Genomic DNA, 21,208 nt, shown 5'->3' on the forward strand with positions numbered 1-21,208 from the left:
TATGGTTATGGACTTTATCACTAATGAGGACACTTTTTAGAACTTGGAGTTGGGGTTTAAGATCATTCATCAAGAGATTCACCTGTTTCACTTATAATTCTATTGTTCTCCATATTTATCTCTTTTTCCACAAATTCACTTAGAACTATTTACTAGTTTCATTGTATTAGGCCCTTTTATCTGAATTTTCTGTTGATTTGTGTGAAACATGTGATTAGCTGAGTATTATTTATTGTAATTATAAAACCTTATAGTATTTATGCTTAATGATTTTTTCACTTACGAATGAGTTGAATGATATTAAAATGTATTTGAGAACTAATCATATATAAATCAGTTTTACCCACTAATGTTTCTAAACATGTGACACACTTAGTCGTGACAAGAGTATTTTAACATGCATTCAAACCTTCGTCAGTTGCAACTTTACCCATGACAATGGGGGATTGTAATGTGATGAAGATGATTATATAACTAGACATTATATGAAACTATTTTGTTGGAATAAAAGTGATATATTGGGAGATCATTATGGGTTCATATGAGATCAACCATATAAAGATAAGCAAAGGATTTGAAGTGTGTATAATACTTTTATTTTTTTGGGATTTTCTACATGTTAGTTTACTTTTATGCACTTTTGACATAGTTCACAAACCAACCAATTACACCCCATTTACATTATGTTATTTGTTTTCCTAAACTCAAGTATGACTTTTGTTGTCTCATAGGATAATTATACTCACTACTTGTGTATATTTTGTTGACATAACTTATATTATCATCGCAAAGCTATAATCAAACATTCAACAAAATGGTATTGTTTATGGGTATCGTTGATTGTTTCAACAAAACAATATTATGTGATAATAGTTGATTTTAGTTGCATTTATTTATTTATTTATTGTTTTTTTAATTTTAATAATTTGTTTCAATTTTTCTGGTGCTACTGAAGCTATTTGTTTATTTAGTTTATGCACATTGTAGATTCGAAGGATTTGAAATTCGATCTAGAAATAGAGAGGCCTACCATAGAAATCTTAAGATATTTCAAGTCTAATTAAGAAGATTCAAGGTTCTTATGTGCTGCTATGCTAAAAGATAATGATGCTAAGATTTGAAGCTTCATAGTTATTAAACATAGGAAGTGTGAAAACTCGTATGGCCGTGTCTGTCTGAGTGACCAATGTCTTGTAAAGGCATAAAGGTACTTCTATAAATACTATGGTCGTGTGCATATGAGTGACAAGTGTCTTGTCCTTATGAGTGACCAGTGTCTTGTAAACACACTGTGACATATTGGATCGAGCTATAGTATGGTCGAAGGGTAGCTTCTTGGTTCGAAAATTCGACAGGACCTTAGCATGTCTTCGAAGTCTGTTCACATGATGTAGTCGAAGTATACTAGGATTGTTAGCATGTCGAATTGGGCCTATTTGTTATGCCCAATTGTTTAAGTTAGCTTATGTAATGGCCATGTGTGTAAAAGCCCATTAGTTTAGTATGTTAGTTTTCTTATAAATAGCATACTAGTCTCTTATCATTGCATAACGCAAATCCTAATTAGGGTGAGAGAGGTTATTTTCTATTATGTAACACTTGTAATCTTGTTTCAAAGAGAAAGTAAAGAATAACAGTTTATAACTAATTTCATTGTGTTCTTATTGTTTTCTTCTTTTTTACCCTTGTGGGTTTCTTACCGATCAAGAAATAAATTATACTTTATAATTCTGATATCGTTTTCACATTAAATTGGTGCAGTGAGCATGTGGAAGATGTCGTCAACAAAGTATGAGATTGAAAAGTTCACCGGAGTGAACAACTTCGGTCTGTGGCGCTTGAAGATTAAAGCCCTACTGGTTCAGTAGAGTTGTTTAGAAGCGTTGAAGGGAGCCGCAGCCATGGACATTACATTAAAGGATAAAGAAAAATTGACTATGGTAGAGAAAGCCACAACTCTATCTTATTGAACCTTGGTGATAAGGTTCTTTGACGGGTTTCGAAGGAGATGACAACGTCGGGTCATTGGGAGAAACTCGAAAGTTTGTATGTGACCAAATCATTGGTCAATCGCCTCTATCTAAAGTAAACTCTGTATCTATTCAAGATGAGTGAAGACAAAGTTTTGGCTGAGTAGTTGGATATGTTCAATAAGCTTATTCTTAATCTTAAAAATATCGATGTAAAAATTGAGGATGAAGATCAAGCGTTGTTACTGTTGTGTGCTTTGCACATAACACATGCTCACTTTAAAGAAACTCTCTTGTATGGAAGAGAGTCTCTGACCTTTGAAGAAGTTCAATCAGCCTTGTACTCTCATGATTTGAACGAACGAAAGGAGCATATGCCATCTTCGGCTGGTGAAGTTCTGTTGGTTAAGGAGAATTCACAAAGAGAGATGGCAAGTTCGACAAGAAGAAGGGTAAAAGTCAACAAAAGTCTTATAGTGGTGATGCATATGGTATTTGATGTTATCACTGTAAGAATGAGGGTCATATAAGAAAGTGTGCCCTGATCGCCTGAAAGATCATAAAGGTAAGGATAATGGCAATGCAACCATTATTCAAGATAATTTTGACTCATCTGATGTTTTGTGGTTTCAAGAAGCGACTCAAGTAAAGAGTGGATTATGGATTCAGGTTGCACTTGGTACATGAATCCAAACAAAGACTTGTTCGAGGAATTATGTGATTAAGATGGTGGATTCGTATTGCTTGGAAACAATAAAGCTTGCAAGCTTACAGGTGTTTGATCTGTGAGATTCAAGCTCCATGATGAGTGAATAAGGTTGTTGACTGAAGTCAGGTATGTACCTGATTTGAAGAGAAATTTGATTTTTCTTGGTGAATTTTACGAGAAAGGATATGTTTTCCAAGGAAAGAAAAGTATTCTAAAAGTCATGAAGGGGTCGAAGGAAGTCTTAAGAGGCATGAAGAAACAAAGCTTGTATACCCTTGAGGCTGAAGTTGTTAGTGGTTCTACAGATGTTGCATCCACGAACCTTTGTCGAAGACAGAAATTTGGCACATGAGATTGGGCAATGTCAGTGAAAGGGGTCTAGTCAAATTGGGGAAACAAAATTTACTTGTTGGAGACAAAGTTGAAAAGATGAAGTTTTGTGAACCCCCATGTACTTGGAAAATCATGTAGAGTGAAGTTCAATAAAGGCAAACAAAGAACACATGGATCCCTTGATTACATTCATGCTTATCTTTGGGAGCCTGCGAGGTGTCCATCACATTTAGAAGCAAGGTATTTTTCTATCCATAGTTGGTTATTATTCTAGAAAGTTATGGGTATTCATCCAGAAGACTAAGGATGAAACTTTTGAGAACTTCAAAAGTTGGAAGACTCTGGTTGAAAATCAGACTAGTAGGAAGGTCAAGAGGTTGAGAACCGACAATGGCCTTAAATTTTGCAATGAGGTGCTCGACAGTTTTTATGCAACCTTTGGTGTTGCCAGGCACATAACTATTGCAGTTACTCCCCAACAAAATAGCTTGGTTGAAAGGTTTAATCGGACCATTTTAGAAAGAGTTACATGCATGTTGACTAGTGTTGGGTTAAATAAGGTGTTTTGGGCAGAGGCTGTTTCGACAACATCATATCTGATAAACAAATGTCCTTCGACTATGTTAGATATGAAGACACCTGAAGAAATTTGGTTTGGACATCCACCAGATATCGATAAACTTAGATTATTTGGTTGAATGACATATGCTCACATTAGGCAGGACAAGGTCGAACCTAGAGCTCTGATATGAATGTTCATAGGATACCTTGAAGGAGTCAAATATTCAAAGTTGTGGTGCCTAAAGCCATGTCACAAGAGGTATATCACTAGTCGAGATGTAGTTTTCAATGAAGTTGAGATGGATTTCAAGAAAAAGGATGATGTTAGTCGAAGTGCACAGATATCTGAAAAAGAGATGGAATAAGAAGAGATTCATGTTAAGGTGGAGCATATCGATGCTGAATTACATATCCCATATCAAGTTGAAGAAGAAGCACAAGATGCTGAAGATATTGAGGAAGATGAGGAAATTGTCAATGACTACCTGTAGGCAAGAGATAGGCCGAGAAGAGTCATCAAGCCACCTCAAAGACTTGGCTATGCAAATCTCATAGCTCATGCCTTAATATCTGCAAGTAAGGTTCTAGATGAAGAATCTAGAGATTATAAGGAAATTATGAGGATTCGAAACATGATTGAATGGATGAAGGCCATGGATGATGAGATAAAGTCTCTTCAAGATAACCATACTTGGGAACTGATCAAGAAACCTGTTGGAGCCAATTAGTCAGTTGTAAGTGTATTTTCAAAATTAAGGAAGGAATTGAAGGAGTGATGTCGAAGAGATACAAGCAGGATTTGTTGCAAGGGGTTTCACTCATAAATAAGGTTTCGACTTCAATGACGTGTTATCTCCTATTATGAAGCATAGGTCCATTCAAATGTTACTCTCCATAGTGGCACAGTTTGACCTAGAAATGGAACAAATGGATGTGAAGACTATTTTTTCTATGGAGACCTAGATTAAATAATCCTTATGAGGCAACCAGAAGGGTGTGTATAAAATGGTAAGGAAGGTTATGCGTGTAAGCTGAATATATCTTTATATGGACTGAAACAATCTCCTCGATAGTGGAATAGGAGATTTGACAAGTTCATGGCACACATAGGTTTCATTAGAAGTCAGTTTGACCACTGTGTTTACTTCAGATTTTGACCTGGAAATTCATTTGTTATTATGTTGATTTATGTGGATGATATTCTCATAGAAAGCAACAATGTCGGGGATGTAATGAAGGTGAAGGTTGAACTTAATAAGGAGTTCGATATGAAGGATCTAGGAGAGGCATCCAGGATTCTTGGGATTGACATCCGAAGAGACATAAATAAATCGAAATTATGCTTATCTCAAGAGACATATCTATGAAAGATTCTCGACAAGTTTGGTATGTCGAATTCGAAGCCTATTGTGACTCCGACAAACCCTCAATTCAAGCTAAGTACAGATAAATGTCCCAATACTGAAGTCGAAAGAGATTATATGAATAGCATCCCATATGCTAACATAGTAGGTTCTTTGATGTATGTATGGTATGTACTATACCCGATATAGCATATGCAATAAGTCCTGTAAGCAGGTACATGGAGAATCCTAAAAAGGCTCACTGGCAAGCATTGAAGTAGATTCTAAGGTACATAAATGGGTCTTTGAACAGAGTCCTGATTTATGATGGAGCATGTGGTGAAAATAGTAAAGTATAAATTGAAGGGTATGTCGACTCTGATTATGCAGGTTGTATGGATTCTAGAAAATCTATTTCTGGATATGTGTTCACTATGTTTGGCACAACAATTAGTTGGAAAGAAACACTTCAGAAGGTTGTTGCCTTATCGACCACTGAAGCGGAATATATCTCCCTCATTAAAGTTGTGAAAGAAGCATTGTAGCTTGAAGGTTTTTAAGGAACTAAAACTTCAAGGTCGAGTTATTATTGTTAAATGTGATAGTCAAAGTGTTATACACCTGTCGAAGAATTCATCCTATCATGAGCGAACCAAGCACATCGATGTGAGGCTGCATTTCATCAGAGGGGCAACCGAGCATGGAGAAGTCCAAGTGCTGAAGATTTCGACAGATCACAATGCTACTGATATGATCACCAAGACATTACCAAGTTGCAAGTTTTCCTACGGTATGCAGTTGATAAAGTTGCATGAAGAAAGCTAGTTTGTTTCCGTGATGTTATAGAGTTTGTTCCAAGGTGGAGATTTGTGAGATATTGGATTGAACTCTAGTATGATCGAAGGGTAGCTTCTTGGTTCGATAATTCTACAGGACCTTAGCATGTCGTCGAAGTCTGTTCACATGTTGTAGTCGAAGTATGCTAGGATTATTAGCATGTGGAATTGGGCATGTTTGTTATGACCAATTGTTTAGGTTAGCTTGTTCCCTAAGTTAGCTTGTGTAATAGGCATGTGTGTAAAATCCAGTTAGTTTAGTATGTTAGTTTTCTTATAAATAGCATACTAGTCTCTCATCATTGCATAATGCAAATCCTAATTAGGGTGATAGAGGTTATTTGCTATTATGTAACACGTGTAATCTTGTTCCAAATAGAAAGTAAAGAATAACAGTTTATAACCAATTTCATTGTGCTCTTATTGTTTTATTCTTTTCTACGCTTGTGGGTTTCTTACTGATCAAGAAACCAATTATACTTTGTAATTCTGGCATCGTTTTCACAGCACGCGCACACACACACACACACACACACACACACACACACACATACACACACACACACACACACACACACTAATAGACCTTTGAGAAGCCTGTCTATTTTATTAAAAGCACTTGAAAATGTTTTTAAGGCCTAGCTAGCTGATTAAGGGATTATATGATCAATTAGATGACTTTTCATAACTGAATAATCAATTAGCCATTATCACCTAATAAATTATTTTCTCTTGGTTGAGTCTAAAATTGATTGGGAGAGTCTCTTTAGGGTTGGTAACAACTAAATATTAAAACATTCCATTTGTGGCTTGAATAATCGATTATTAGGGGTCAATAATTGATTGTGGCATTCATAAATCTCTCATTTTTCTCACATATGTTTTGCCTTAGTGCTTTGAGAGTATTCAAGTGATTAGTGAGGATCATTATTCTGGGTGAAGGCTTACTTGTAACTTACCAAGAGTATACTTTTTCTAGAGGAAAACCTCATTCTATAAGTTGTTTGATTGTGAGCTAAGCCAATAAAATCTTTTGTTTGGTTTTGGGGATCATCTTAGGAAGTCTACATTTGGTTTGTGTATTTCGTTAAGAAAAAGATCTCTTTTTTAGTGTGTGAAGACCAACCCTTAAAATCTCCACAATGGTTCCTAAACTCAACCCAGTTAAAAGCTTTGTTTGTTCGAGGTTTGCTTGTGTAAACTCTCATATTGGTTTCTAAGATCGACCTGATGTAAAAGCTTATTTGGTTTGAGTTTAACCCATGTAAAATCTCAACTCGGTTTGAGGCCAACCCGTATAAAACCGCAGTTTAGTTTGCATGATAGCCAACTGAAAGCTCCATCTCGGTTCAGAGGATAACTAGTGTAAAACTCCATCTTGGTTCAAGATCACATCATGGAAAATCTATGTTTGGTTTGAAGGATAACCAATTTACACCTTGTTCAATTTTTGGTTGGAAGTTAGACTTTAAACTTCATTTCCATGTATAAGGAGGTTTGTGGACGCATCATTCTAAAAGTTCTCATGTTTATTAGATAATCTTATGAATAATATTTTAGGGCGGGGTAGGTCAATTTAGGCGGAACATATATAAATCTCTTATGTTTCTCTCCCTCCCTTATCTATTTATTTTATTGTCTTTCCTTTGGTTTTTCGTCTATCCTTTTATTTTGCTGAATGCTTACTTGTTTGATTTACAAAATGTTTTCAAATTCTGTTTTTCCAAATGATTTTGTTATCAACCATAGTTTTTTAAACCTCCATAATTCACCCCATCTCTTGTGTATGGATTCATATGTCTAATATGTGGCATCAGAGCCTAACTCATGATTAAAGACTAATGGTCTTAGGAGGAAGATGACTTCCAACAATTCTTCTAACAAAAGAACTTCCCTAAACACATCTCCACCATTTAATGGTGATAGGTTTATCTCATGGAAATCTAGAATTAATTTTTTAATTTAAAGTAGTAATCTTGAATTATAGGAAACAATAATCAATGGAATGTTTATCCCCACTCACAGTGCTAATGGTGAAGTAGTAGATAAACCTAATTTCATCTGGACCAAAGAAGACGTGAGAAAGTTTGAATTTGATTTCAAAGCTTTTTTTGTTACGTCTTTAAGTGAAATCAATTTCTTTATGTCCTTAAATGTAATTTTCACATGGAAATATGTGACACTTTTGAAATGATCTATGAAGTCTCTCCAAGTATCAAACAAGAGGGAATGAACACATGAGACTAAGAAATTGAAACATTAAATGAATGTGAATGCCATATTCAAAGATAGTGTTCAACCATTAGAAATTTTGGAGTCCATGTTAGAACCTCCATAAATAAAAAATCTAAGAGTTAAGAACTGGAATCAAAAACCTGATCTAACTCTTAAGTTGAGATATGAAGAGGTTTATGCTTTTTCAGGAAAAATCCAAGAAGGAAGAAGTCATTGAGAAACTTAATGAGTTTATTCACTTGCTGAAAGATGAAGGAAAGATGTTAAGAATCCTATAATCTTCAGTAACTTCATCAAAGATCCTCTTTGAAGAATAAGAAGAAGAAAAATTAATTCCGACAGTCTCCTTTGAAAGAACAATTTCAATGGATGAACGGTTTCGAGATGATTCTTCATCTAATAATGCAAAAACTCCATCAAGGAAGAAAACCTAGATTTAATTCTATCAAATCAAATGTCTTCCTTGAATAAAATTGACTTAGGTTTTAAATTGAGTATCTCACATAGTAAAAGCTTAAATATATATGAATTGAATCTCTCTATTCATAAATGATCCTTTAGTCATAAACTTGGAAACCAAGATCCATTTTGTTATAATAAACTAAGAGGGTCTAAGGGTAATAACCCTAGACCTCTTTGAGCTACTAATTCACCTGTACCCAAAAAGATTTTGCCATAAAAGGTGAAAACCTAATTTATTTTGTCAAAATAATGTGCAGCTTTAATGAAGCCTTATTGCATATTAAATGAATTTGTACAAATCAAGATGTATAACTTTTAAGTAAAGGTCGTACCTGAGGGCGTTTGATGATACTCATGCATGTGGTTAAGGTGTTCTTGATGACAATATATTTCATCGGACATGATCAAAGTACTATTGTTGAAGATGTTTCTCAATATTTATGATGACCTGTGATGATTATTTAACCTCTTAGTAGGTTGAGGTGATAAGTCTGTGATGGATTCATCAGTCTCGGTGCTTAACCTAACTCTCGAGTCAAACAACTTGCACATAAGAATTTATGATAGTATTTTTGCATTCCCTCAAAAAGGGAATTTACTCAAATAACTTGAGATTTAAGGTGCTACACTTATTTAGAAAATGAAAATCGTAAAACTCTTATTAACCTTCTAAATAAGTGGTTTATAAATTGCTCAATTGTTTAAAATTATTTTTATTAATGATTTATTCGATTTTTGAGCACTTTTAAAGAAAAAGGTTTAAAAATGAAGAAAGGGGTTCTAAAATAAAAATATCAAATCCAAATGTGAATCCAAGGCATAAAAGATCAAGGAGACTAAAAAAGCAGCAAAAAATCGTTCAGAACTAATGGCATAATCGATTAGAAACATTTGAATTTCAAATTTGCATGCTCTAATCGATTAAACATAATGATATAATCAATTATAGCATTGGAAACAACAAACCACACATTCCTCAATTTCCAATCGATTTCATTTAGTGAATAATCGATTATGAGGCCATTTTATCAATTATTTAATGGTTATTTAACTGTATTCTTCTTCCTCTATTCTCATATCATTCTACTTTCCTCTTTTGTGTGTTAGAGAAAATTCTTCTCCTCTTATTCATCATCATCAATGGCACCAAAGAGATCCTGCACATCCGGAGGCTCCACCTCATACTACTTAAAATTATTTTCTTCCCTAGATCAAGAATATAATTCCAGTCGACACTATGAGTAAAGTGAGCTCTTTGATTCACACTACTTGGAAGAAATGGTTTTCAAAGATTGTGCATTCCTCCAAGTCTTTGGTAATGCGTAGTTGAAAAGCTTGATCTGCAAAATCCCAAATGAAAGGTTTTCTACATTGGTGAGAATATTTTACTCAAACCTCAACTACATAGATGGGGTTCTTAATTTTGAAGTAAAAAAGCACCTGATATGTCAGTCTCTTGAAGAGTCAGTAGACATCTGCAACCTTCCATGCAACAACTCCAACTATGATAAAGATGAAGAAGGTAACAACTTTAACTTTTTGGCTACTTCTACCTCATTCTTGATAAATCCAAATATTGTCATTCCTTATCTCTTCATTATTGGCATAGTGCGCTTGAACATTCGTTTGATTCACTATGTGGTCAATTATGTTGTTTTCCCTAGGAAAAGCAACTCTAGTCATTTAATCAAATCTAGCATAGCTATGGTATGGTTTTTGGCAAATAGAGTTGAAAAGAATTGGGCTAGTGTAGTGATCAAATATATGACGAGGAGAAAAAGAAAAATATGCATTTACCATATAATGGACTAATAACATAATGGACTAATAACAAAAATCTTGGAGCATATTGGCTTCGATTTAGAGGAGGAAGTATCAAATAATAAACACACATAAATAGGAAAAAAACACCTTAGGTTTGATGAGCATAAAAATCAATAATGGAGTACAAATTCAGCTACCTCAAAAGGCAACAAGAAGAGATCCTACTGAACAAGCTCAACAAGCTCAACAAGCATAGAACACGAATATGGAGGATTTTGATTATGAAATCCCTTTGAATTCTTCCATCGATGCTCTCTTCAACGCCATCCTCCAGTATCAACAAGAAATGATGAGAATGCAAATGAGTACTTACTAAAGAGTTCCTCATCATGCTTGTAAGCTCAAATCGGGATTGGATTTTCAAGTACGTTCAACGATGATGATGATGAGGAGACAAATTAGGATTTTGCTTGTTGATTGCTTTATTTGCTTTTCTCTTTGATTTTGTTATTTCCTCTTCATGTTGTTTCCTTTCCTTGTAATCTTCATATTTAATTAATGAAATACTTTCCTTTTTATGGTTAAGACCTAGCTACTCTATGAGAATTATGTGCTTTCTTTATTTAGTAAATCATGTTTGATTTATGTTTATGTGCTTGCATGTTTATCATTAATTTCTAGCATCTTTTTTCCATCCTTTTTTACTATGCCAAAGGGGGAGAAGTATACTCTCATGGGGAGTAGAGTATATTTTTTATTCATGTGAGAAGGAGTCTAACCACTCCGAATTTGATCTGTTTTCTTTCTCTTTTACCACCTCCGTGAGAGATGCGTTATCATCATAAAAAGGGAGAGATTGTGAATCTATGTGCTTGCATGTATTATTAAGGTGATCCAAGGTGCTGGAGTTTGATGATAACAAAGCTACATTCAACTTATTAGTTATTTTGGTTTTTATGATGGCAACACCTGATATCAAATAATATCTAGTGAAGTCTTTATCTATTGAAGATATCGTAAGTGGTCAAAGATGATCAAGATGCATTATCTAGACATCCTTTTGAATTAAGTTATCCTCTTGAAGATCAAGTCATCTATTTGAAGTCAACACTATGGTCAAACGACAGTAAGTGAAAACTTCAATTTCAAGGTTCATCGGTGGTTTGACCTCTCAACCCTCAGATGATGGTAATCAACGTGAAGATATCTCAAGTCTCATTAAAAATATTCAAGGTTCTTGTGTGATGCTAAACTTAAATATAATTATGCAAAGACTTCAAGCTTCAGAGTAATTAAAGAGAGGAAGTGTGAAAGTTTTTCTGGTTGTGTCCGTCTGAGTGGACAATGTATTGTAAATGCATAAGAGTACTTCTGGAAATACTATAACAAAATAACACACACACACACACACTTTGAGAAGCCTATCTTATTTTAGTAAAACCATCTGAAGATGGTTTGAAGGCTTAACTAACTGATTAAGGGATTTTATGATCAATTGGATGACTTTTCACAACTAAATGATCAATTATTTTCTCTTGATTGAGTCTAAACTTGATTTAGATAGTATCTTAATGATTAGTAACAGATAAATATTAAAAACTTCTATTTGTGGCTTGTACAATTGATTATTAGGGTTCAATAATCATTTGGCCTAATCGATTATGGCATTCATTCCGCCCATGAATTATTTCCAAATTTAAACCATAATCTTGCCTATAAATATTGAGCTTCTATATCATTTTATTTAACTTAGAAAAAAAGGAGCTATCATACCTTCTCACTCTCTCATATTTTTCACAAATCTATGATTTTTCTCACCTATATTTTTTATTCCTCCCTCGAGCGAGTGAGAATGGGAGGCGATGAGAGGAAGGCTTTTAACTTTGATAAACCCCCCTCTCATTATGTAGTCCATTGGAATCTCTCTTCAAGGAGACAAAGAAAAGGAAAGCATTATCGCCCGCACATGATAGGAAGCGAGATAGGGCGACGAGCGACCTGTAAGTTACTGCACCTTCTTGACGTTGGTGGGACTTCTCATAACGATTATGACCTGACATTTATAAGGATTGGCTTCAATGCCTCCTTTTCATCATCATGAACCCTAAGAATTTTCCAGCCTGAACTCCAAAAGAGCACTTGGCGAGATTCAAATGCACATCGTACTTCCTGTCTGACTGTAGGAAATTATCCAAATCTTCATAATGGTTGCACCCTTCAGTAGTTTTCATTATCATGTCGTCAACATAGACCTTTAAGTTTCACCCTATCTGGTGGAAGAACACAACATCCATGAGTCTCTAGTAGGGGGCTCTAGCATTCTTGAGGCTGAAAGGCATGACATTGTAGTAGAATTTGATGTGATTTGATATGATAGCTATTTTGGGGCGTTCATATGATCCATCTAAATCTGGTTGTACCCCGAGTTTGTATCCTTGAAGCTCAATATGAGGTAAACTGAGGATTCATGGAAAAAATGATCGATATCCGATAGTGGGTATAAGGTCCTTAAGATAGGCATCATTCATATCAGTAAAGTCCATGCACATGTGCCATATGTTTGTTGCCTTCCTCACCAACACAATGTTGGCCAACCAGGTAGGATATTTCATTTCCATAATGAACTTGATGCTGGATAACTTTCCTACCTCCTCATCAATGTTATTGCATGTAGCAAGTAATAATATAATGTTATTCCAATTTACTAAAGGTAGTGTAGAACAGAGAACAATTATCGATTTCTGAACCTAAAACACTTTTCATGTCCATAACGCGCTTCAAGGAAACTCTTGAATTTTTTAAAATTGTTATTATGGTACTAGAAGAATACAAGTTTTATTTAACCCATATAGTAAATTTTTATTTCTTTATATTTCAAACAACACACACCAAGAAAAATCTTGTCTGAAACAACGACGATTAAAGCATGGCAATTCCAACTAGCACCAGTTCTTCTATTTATACAAGCTTCACTCTTATTCTTTCTCACTTTTCCCCTTTGAAAATCAGTACTCACAATCTTAAACCTCAAAGAACAAAGGTAACCAAATTCATGTGATCATGTTTACTTTTGTGTTTTACATTAACATTGTATTACATTAGTAATTTTTTTAGATATATTTAAATTGATAGTGTTCTGACTTCCTTCAGGTCCTCCACGGGCGTGAGTCTCTCATTGTCTGCGCCCAAACTGGGATTCTAACAATCGATGTTTGCATCTAGAGCTTCAGAGAGGGGGAGCCCACAAGGGCGAGCTCTTCCCTCTCTATCACCATGATACTTTAATAACACTCTTGAGTGATCTGGTGGTCTCCTCGAATCGTACCAACCCGCCCTCTAGGAAGTGGGTACTTAAGGACCAGGTACGAGTTGGAAATAATCGCCCCTAATGCACTGATGGCGGGTCGACCTAGGATGATATTATAGGGAGACAGGGCATCCACGATAAGGTAGTTGACTTCAATCGCCTTGGAGTTTGCTTCGTTGCCACATGTTGTCTTTATGGCCATGTGGCCCCTTACTTATACCTATTTGACTGCCAATCATATTAATGATCCCCTAGACATTTTGACACCATTAGGATTGAGCTGAAGCTTCTGAAAAGCATCCCAAAAATAGGATGTCATCAAAACTCCTAGATTATATCAAGACTCATTTGATATCTTGGTTTCCATGTTGCACATTGATGACCATATGGTCATTATCACGGGGGTTTACTCTGATGGTATTCATGTCAAAAAATGTGATGTTAACCTTTGTTTCCCCTTGCTCACCCTAGGAGAAACCATAAGATATCATATTTGCAACAAGCACCTGCCTTGCGTATTTCCTTCGGGAGGAGCTGAAACTTCCCCCACTAATGAAACCCCCGACCATGGTGTTTATATTATAGCATAGAATTTTATCGGTCATCTTCAGAAGAAAGATGGAAGGCATGATAATGAAAGAGGTGTGACCTAGGTTAGTTTTATCGGAGTCCCACGGTGGGCGCCACTGTACTAGTAAAAAAGTACAAGTGTGCGTGGTATCCTTACGAGGGTAGGGGATACTCAGAGGTCCTGTATGGTGGCTAATTTTAGAGATCCATCTCACGTAAGGTGAGTGTCTCTGTATGTGACCGTTATGCTTAGGGTATGAATGATATGTCCCTTCTCCCGTTACGAGATAAGTATTTATAGAGGCATTTTAGGCATATAGTTTCCTTGGGATGGATCACCGTCCACTCGGTTAATTGTGGACTGTTAAATCCCTATTTCCTATAGAGACGTGAATCAACTATTGACTCTGACTTCTCTCTGACTAAGAGATATCCTTTCCCATATTTACCATAATTGGGCGAGTGAAAATTACTTAGGGTGAGGTGATACCTCTAGGAGAGAGACATATTGTTATTGCCCTTCCTAGGGGTGTAAAGCTCATTCCCTTATCATTTTGTTTACAAATATAACACTACACAAAATATTGTTTAACACTTAATAAAAAAATTCCGAAAACTAGAAACCTCAACGAGAGAAAAAGTTGATAAAAATGATGACCTGAGATATTTTCAATTGTTTGTGGTCAGATTAGTTATGGTGTCGGTTGAAGATTAGAGATGAATGTATTAAGTTTCCTAAAATAGTTTCAATTTTTTTAATCTTATTTCATAAATATTACCCCCTTTATTTTAAAATAAGTGTTGTTTTAGGAAATAAATTTTGTTTCAAAATAAATATTATTGTCAGTTTTTTATCTTATTTCATAATTTAATGAAGAAGAGCACAGAAAAATATTGAATTTTTAAAACATAAAATCTATATACAATAAAAACATTATTTTATAATTATTATATAATTATTGCTCATTTGAAATTGACATGTATATCTAAATACATTTTATATTGTATAAAATTGGATAGCGCTCACTGCACACAACTAATTTTTCATTTTTTTAGATCACTGATAAGATAATATCTAACTTTATTTTAGATGCATATTTTTTATTTTCAAAATTGATTTTTTTTCTTTTTCCATCTCAAAGGTTTTCTTTTTATATAATTATTTAATATAATTAAGTTTATATAATTATTATTCATTTTAGAATTAAATAACACATGTATCCAAAAATATTTTATATTATATTAAATTAAATAATTTTTATTTTATTTTAATTAATAATTATGAAAATTAATTTTTTATTTTCAAATATAAAAGAAAATTATATTTATTTAATTTTATACCGAATTAAATAAATTTAGTGGTAAAGCACAATTTGCTAATAATAGTATAACGTTATTCGAAATTAGCATAGGTAGCGTAGAACAGAGAACAATGATCGAAAAGAAAAACTTAAACATTTTCCGTGTCCATCACGCGCTTCAAGGAAACTCTTGACTTTTTGAGGATTGTTATTATGGCACTAGAAGAATAGCAGTTTTATTTAACCCATGCAGTAATTGATCTTTTGTTTTTATTTCAAAAAACACACACCAAGACAAACCGTGTCTGAAACAACGGCGGTTAAAGCCTGACATTTCCAAGTAGCACCGGTTCTCTTCTATTTATACAAGCTTCACTCATCTTCTTTCTCACTTTTCCCCTTTCAAAATCAGCACTCACAATCTTAAACCGCAAAGAACAAAGGTAACCAAATTCATGTGACCCTGTTTCTTTTTCTGTTTTACGTTATAACATTGTTTGTAGTTATTATAAAATAGATTGTATTTGAATTGAATAAAAAGTAAGGTAAAAATAAAATCCGTGAATGGAGGAAAGGTTTTGGGGTGGGAAATGTGGGACCTGTGGTAAACTAAAGAGAAAGAGAGAGTAAGTGTTAGTAGAAAGAAAGAAAGAAGACTTCAACATCACGACAGTGGGGATAGTAAAAGACAGCTAGCAATGAAGGAGGAGCCTCACCTACCATTGCCCATCCATCACATTCTCTTATTTTCCATTTAAACCTTCTCAACTCCACTCTTTCTCCTTTCAAAAAACCCACCTCTCTCTCTCTCTTTCTCTCTCTCTCTCTTCATTTCAGTTTCACCTCAAATTACCAATTTCTAGTTTCAGGTTTGCTTCTAAAAATTCGACTACTGTAGTGTAGTGTCGGCACAAACCCAATTTTGAGTTTTTTTTTTCTTCATAATTTTCCACCTTACTTAATTTTCTTCCTATCTTGATTATGCAGGACTTCAATTCTCAACTCATACACTCTCTCTATATATCTTACTCAAATTCAACAAGGTTAGTGACCTTATTCAATTTTCTCATTTCACTTTTTTTTTTTGGTATCTTCACTTTGAATTTAATTATTGTAAAAAAAAATGGAGCTGTAAGTAAAAGAAATTGGGACCAGCGGTCTCTAAAATACAATGGGCTTTTACTGAATTGATTGAATTCATTTTCTCTGGTTTGTTTCACCATTCAATTCATGCTTATCTTGAAAAATCTTCAAATTCGGATTTACATTTCATATAAAAGGAAAAAAATATTTTTCTATTTGTAAAAATAAAGAAAAACACATAGTTGTGATAAAAAAGATTAATTTCTACGTGTGTGCATCCAATCACATTACAGCATAATGTCACTTTTAGTTTTAATAAAGAGTTTATACTCTAGATGGAAGTTAATTAAATAGTTTAATTTATATATGTAATTTTTTTCTCCAGATACATCCAATAATATACTGCCACGTAATTTAAATGACACGTCAATATATTATTGGGTACACTGTACATTGCTTACACAGTGCGTTTCAAATAATTTTAAAATCTGGTTTTACTTTATTTGACTGTTTTCCATTTTTATTTTCAAAATTTCCGTAATTAATATACGCGGAATGCTAACATACGCTTTAAGTTCCATTTTATAAATACCGCCACAATTTGTCATTTCCATTTTACAAAACCCATTCACTCAGACGAAAATTTTGCTTGCAGAGAAAATGGTTGGACCAAACTTCATGGACGAGATAGACTGTGGTAGCTTCTTTGACCACATCGACGACCTGCTTGATTTCTCCGTCAACGACGTTGATGCCACCGCCGCTTCCTTGTCCACCGTCACCTCCGCCGCAAACTGTAACTCACTGGCGAGTATTTGGCCGAATGAGTCTGACTCGTTTCCTGCCTCTGACTCAGTGTTTTCTGGAAACAGTCCTGACCTCTCGGTGGAGCTCTCTGTTCCGGTGAGTAATTACTTTTCCAAATATTTTATCTATGTGTATGGTTTAGTTTAATTTTTATTTTCATTATTATTAATATTTTAATTTATCTAAATTATTTTTATTTTCATTATTATTATATAAATTAAAAGTATTGGACAGCTTCACGTTTTTTTACGTGAAGTGTTATCTAATTATCAGTGAAAATCCAACGGTTTCAATCTAGTTTCGTTTCTAGCCGTTTGATTCTTTGATTATGACACGATGGTTCCGTGTACGGGCCTGATTGTCCGTTTCAAAATGTACTATTTTCAGCCTGTCACTACATTTAATGGATAGGAGTAATAGTTTTTTGTTTTTGTCTTTATTTCATAAAAAATAACAGTCGAAACATATTTGAAAACTTTTATTTTGCATGAAGAATTTCAATTTTTATTAGAACTAAGATACATTTTAAATAAATTATTTATAGAAATTTGTTTGCGTAAGAAAATTCACCGACAGTTTAAAATATTTTTGTCAAAACAATATCATAAAATTACTTTTTTTAATTCTATTGTTAATTTTTTTGATAAATATTTATTTGGTAATTTAATTGAATATTTTTGTAAAAATAATAAATGCTGATATTTAATTTATTTTTTTTTTAAATTATACAATTCTTTAAAATTAGTGTTTTTTTTAAAAATTTTACTATGTATTTTTAAATTTTCTAATTTGGTCCAAAAAGTGAAAATCCCTTTACTTGACAAATCCGCTCTTTAGTTAATTTTAAAAAAATTATACAATGCGTAAAAAAAACAGTTTTTTTTAATAATATGTTTTTATTTTATAAAGTTGGTCGAAAGAGTGAAAATCCCTTAACTTGAATTTGAAGACATTATTATTAAATGACAAAATAGAAAATATTTATAGAGGGGCAGTTTGGTCATTTTGACATGACACTTGATTGTGTCGGTGACATGTGGCATATCACTTCCACCGTAGTCTCTAATTTCATGGTGCACTGTCTCAATTATTTGGATCATCATTATTGAATATCATGTGATTTTGCATGTGCTGATCACGTGATGTGAGTACCCACACAAATAAATAATGAACCCTCAATCTAAGCAGTAACAAGCCATGTTTGATTTTTATTTTATTTTATTGAAAAGCACAAATTCTTATTCTTCGAGTAATATACTTTTTAATATGCTTTACTAAGCTCTATTCTTTGCTTGAATTGTCTACATGTGAATGGTATTAAATTACATTGTACCTAAAGATATGATTATAGTAAATAGTACTTTAGATTAATAAAACCTTAAATTAAATGTGTTTTTGATCAATGCTTTGTTATTATTGTTATTACAGTATGAAGACATTCTTCCATTGGAATGGCTGTCCACTTTTGTGGAGGACTCATTTTCTGAAGGGAGTCTCACAATGAAGAAAGTGGAGCAACCACCATCATCATGTGTGACCACTAAGGAGGATTCTGTGCATAACCAATTCCAGACATCGAGTCCTGTTTCTGTCCTTGAAAGCAGCAGTTCATCCTCTGGTGGAAAGACGACGACAGCAGCAGGGATTTACATCCCTGTGCCTTGTGGACGTGCACGCACCAAGCGTCCACGTCCTGCAACTTTCAACCCTCGTTCCGCCATGCAGCTTATTTCCCCTACTTCCTCTTTTGTTGGGGAGAATGTGCAGGCTAATGTTATCTCTACCAAGACGGGGTCTTCGGATTTTGACAATTTTGCCGAGTCTCAAATTGTGGCCAAGAAACCAAAGCTGCCTTCTGGAGAATCTAAGAAGAAAAAGAAGATCAAGATGCCACTTCCTGCTGCTCCTTCTGACAGCGGCGATCAGAATGGTTCGCTACCTGTTAGGAAATGCATGCATTGTGAAATAACCAAGACACCACAATGGAGGGCAGGTCCATTGGGGCCGAAAACACTCTGCAATGCTTGTGGCGTTCGCTACAAGTCAGGCCGGCTTTTCCCTGAATACCGTCCTGCTGCCAGTCCAACTTTTTGTCCTTCATTGCACTCCAATTCTCACAAGAAGGTCATTGAAATGAGAACAAAGGATATCGATAGCTCTGGTTTTGAATCACATTCAGCTGCCTCTCCTGAACTCATTCCAAACACTAACAGCATTCTCGCCATGGAATACATTTGAAGCGAGACGATCCTAGTCGTGGAGATTTCTCGCCCGTCACCTTCTCTAGTGTCGCGTCTTATGTTATTTCTTATTGATATTTTATTTCCTTGGTCATTGGTTTTTGTACAGGGTTGGAATGGGGGAATAGGAGCATTAGATGATGATGAAGATCATTTTTAGCATTTAGAACAAGATTTTAATGAGAACAGAAGAAAAGAGGTTAGAAGAGTTATGAAAGTCAAAAAGGGTAGAGTCTTAGGTCTAGTAGTTTTAGGTTACTTAGATCTTTAGGAGTTGGTGTCTCAGTTGTCATTTTCTTTTTCTTGGCATTCCTTTTATTTTTTCTCTCTTTTTATAATATCCTTATTCCTGGGAATTCTTTTTGCAGTTTATTTGTAGCCAAACATTGAGTTGAGTAAAAGACTTCAAAACTTGCACTTGCTTTGTTTCATTTTTATCACTCTAGTAGTAACAACAACATCTATAAATATATGAGGAATATATTTTTGAGGAAAATTTCAAGTATTTTGATGAATGCTTGGAAGTATTAGATTCTAGACATCTTGCTTATATTCTCTGTGGAGCAAGAAATGTACCATAAAATGAAGCATCAATTCCAAACCTTTCTGCTGTGCCAGTTGATTCTTAGTGCTATCTGTCCATAAAGGATATGCTGTTTCAATGTGAGGTGGAAAAAGTTTTAGAAAGTGATTATTACATGGATTTAAGATTTGACTCCTTAACTAGGGAGTGGAGAGTACTTATTAAAAAAAGACATGTTAGTTATCATTTATAATATAAATTACTTATAATGGGAGACACCTACCAAACCATAATGAAAAAAAGTTGAGGGAAAGAAATGATGATTCTTCTTGGTAAGACTTAGTCATGCCTTGTAAGGTAAGAACAATGCTTAATATATAAATGTTATTATGAGTTGAGGTTCTTTTATAAAGGATTTGGCAACATGTCATGATCTCTCATAACTTAGCAACTAACAATAAATTAAATGATATTTGCTTGCTGGTAAGCTCAAATAATTGCTCAAATGAATTTCACTTGCTTCAACTTCATCAGGTGATATGATATGACATTCTTTATGACATATACATCTCCCCTATTTTAAGACATGTTACTATTTTGATAAAATCATAAAAGGACAATCTACCTCTTCATCATGTTTACTTTTGATGAGTGTTTAAATATATATCATAAATGTGTGTATTAAATGATAATAATGTGCAAAATTTTGGGTCAATTTAATCACCAACCTCTTAGGTCTAACCAATCTATTATATTGAAAATCTGTTTCGATTTCTCTATCATAATGGGGTAGGTTTTAGAAGAGTGAGAGCAACTTCTTCCAACTCTTTGATTAGAAGATGAATGCATAATCATTGATAGGTTTGTTTATTAAAAAGTTGATGCAGATTTGCATCTATTTCCAATGCTTGAGATTAGAAGTTTCCAAGTTAGTGAAAAACCTAAATCTCTTATAAAGGTTCATTGATGACTTTAGAATCAATTGTTCAAAAAATCTGTTTTCTAACTAGTTTCTAACAAATTTAAGTGGAGCTCTGCTTGACACAAGTAAGCCCAATGATTTTAATTAAGTTGCAGTTTTGGTTAGCATCTAAAAATGCTTATAAGCAAGTGATATATAGTTTTCTTGGTATAAAATATGAACATTTTTTTAAAAACTAAATC

General features: G+C 34.0%; 1 protein-coding gene across 2 annotated transcripts; it reads left to right on the top strand.

The window, feature by feature from the left end:
* The first annotated feature begins 15,721 nt into the window (after nt 1–15,721).
* Nucleotides 15,722–19,952, top strand: LOC127091838 (GATA transcription factor 8). Of its 2 annotated transcripts, none has more exons than XM_051030552.1 (4): nt 15,722–15,834; nt 16,379–16,434; nt 17,130–17,377; nt 18,710–19,952. In XM_051030552.1, exons 3-4 carry the CDS (start codon nt 17,135–17,137, stop codon nt 19,517–19,519), a joined length of 1,053 nt encoding a protein of 350 aa, XP_050886509.1. In that variant the 5' UTR covers nt 15,722–15,834; nt 16,379–16,434; nt 17,130–17,134; the 3' UTR covers nt 19,520–19,952. The 2 variants fall into 2 exon arrangements, with proteins under 2 accessions (XP_050886509.1, XP_050886508.1); XM_051030551.1 differs by lacking the exon at nt 15,722–15,834 and adding an exon at nt 15,944–16,260.
* Nucleotides 19,953–21,208: the final 1,256 nt, after the last annotated feature.

Source organism: Lathyrus oleraceus, chromosome 6 (genome assembly GCF_024323335.1).
Source record: "Lathyrus oleraceus cultivar Zhongwan6 chromosome 6, CAAS_Psat_ZW6_1.0, whole genome shotgun sequence".
In the NCBI taxonomy this organism is placed as follows: domain Eukaryota; kingdom Viridiplantae; phylum Streptophyta; class Magnoliopsida; order Fabales; family Fabaceae; genus Lathyrus; species Lathyrus oleraceus.

Excerpts from the sequence above, each read along its gene's own strand:
- LOC127091838 (XM_051030552.1), top strand. The coding sequence starts at position 17,135 with ATGGTTGGACCAAACTTCATGGACGAGATAGACTGTGGTAGCTTCTTT. Across the intron at positions 17,378-18,709 it reads CGGTGGAGCTCTCTGTTCCG|TATGAAGACATTCTTCCATT; the intron begins GTGAGTAATTAC and ends TTGTTATTACAG.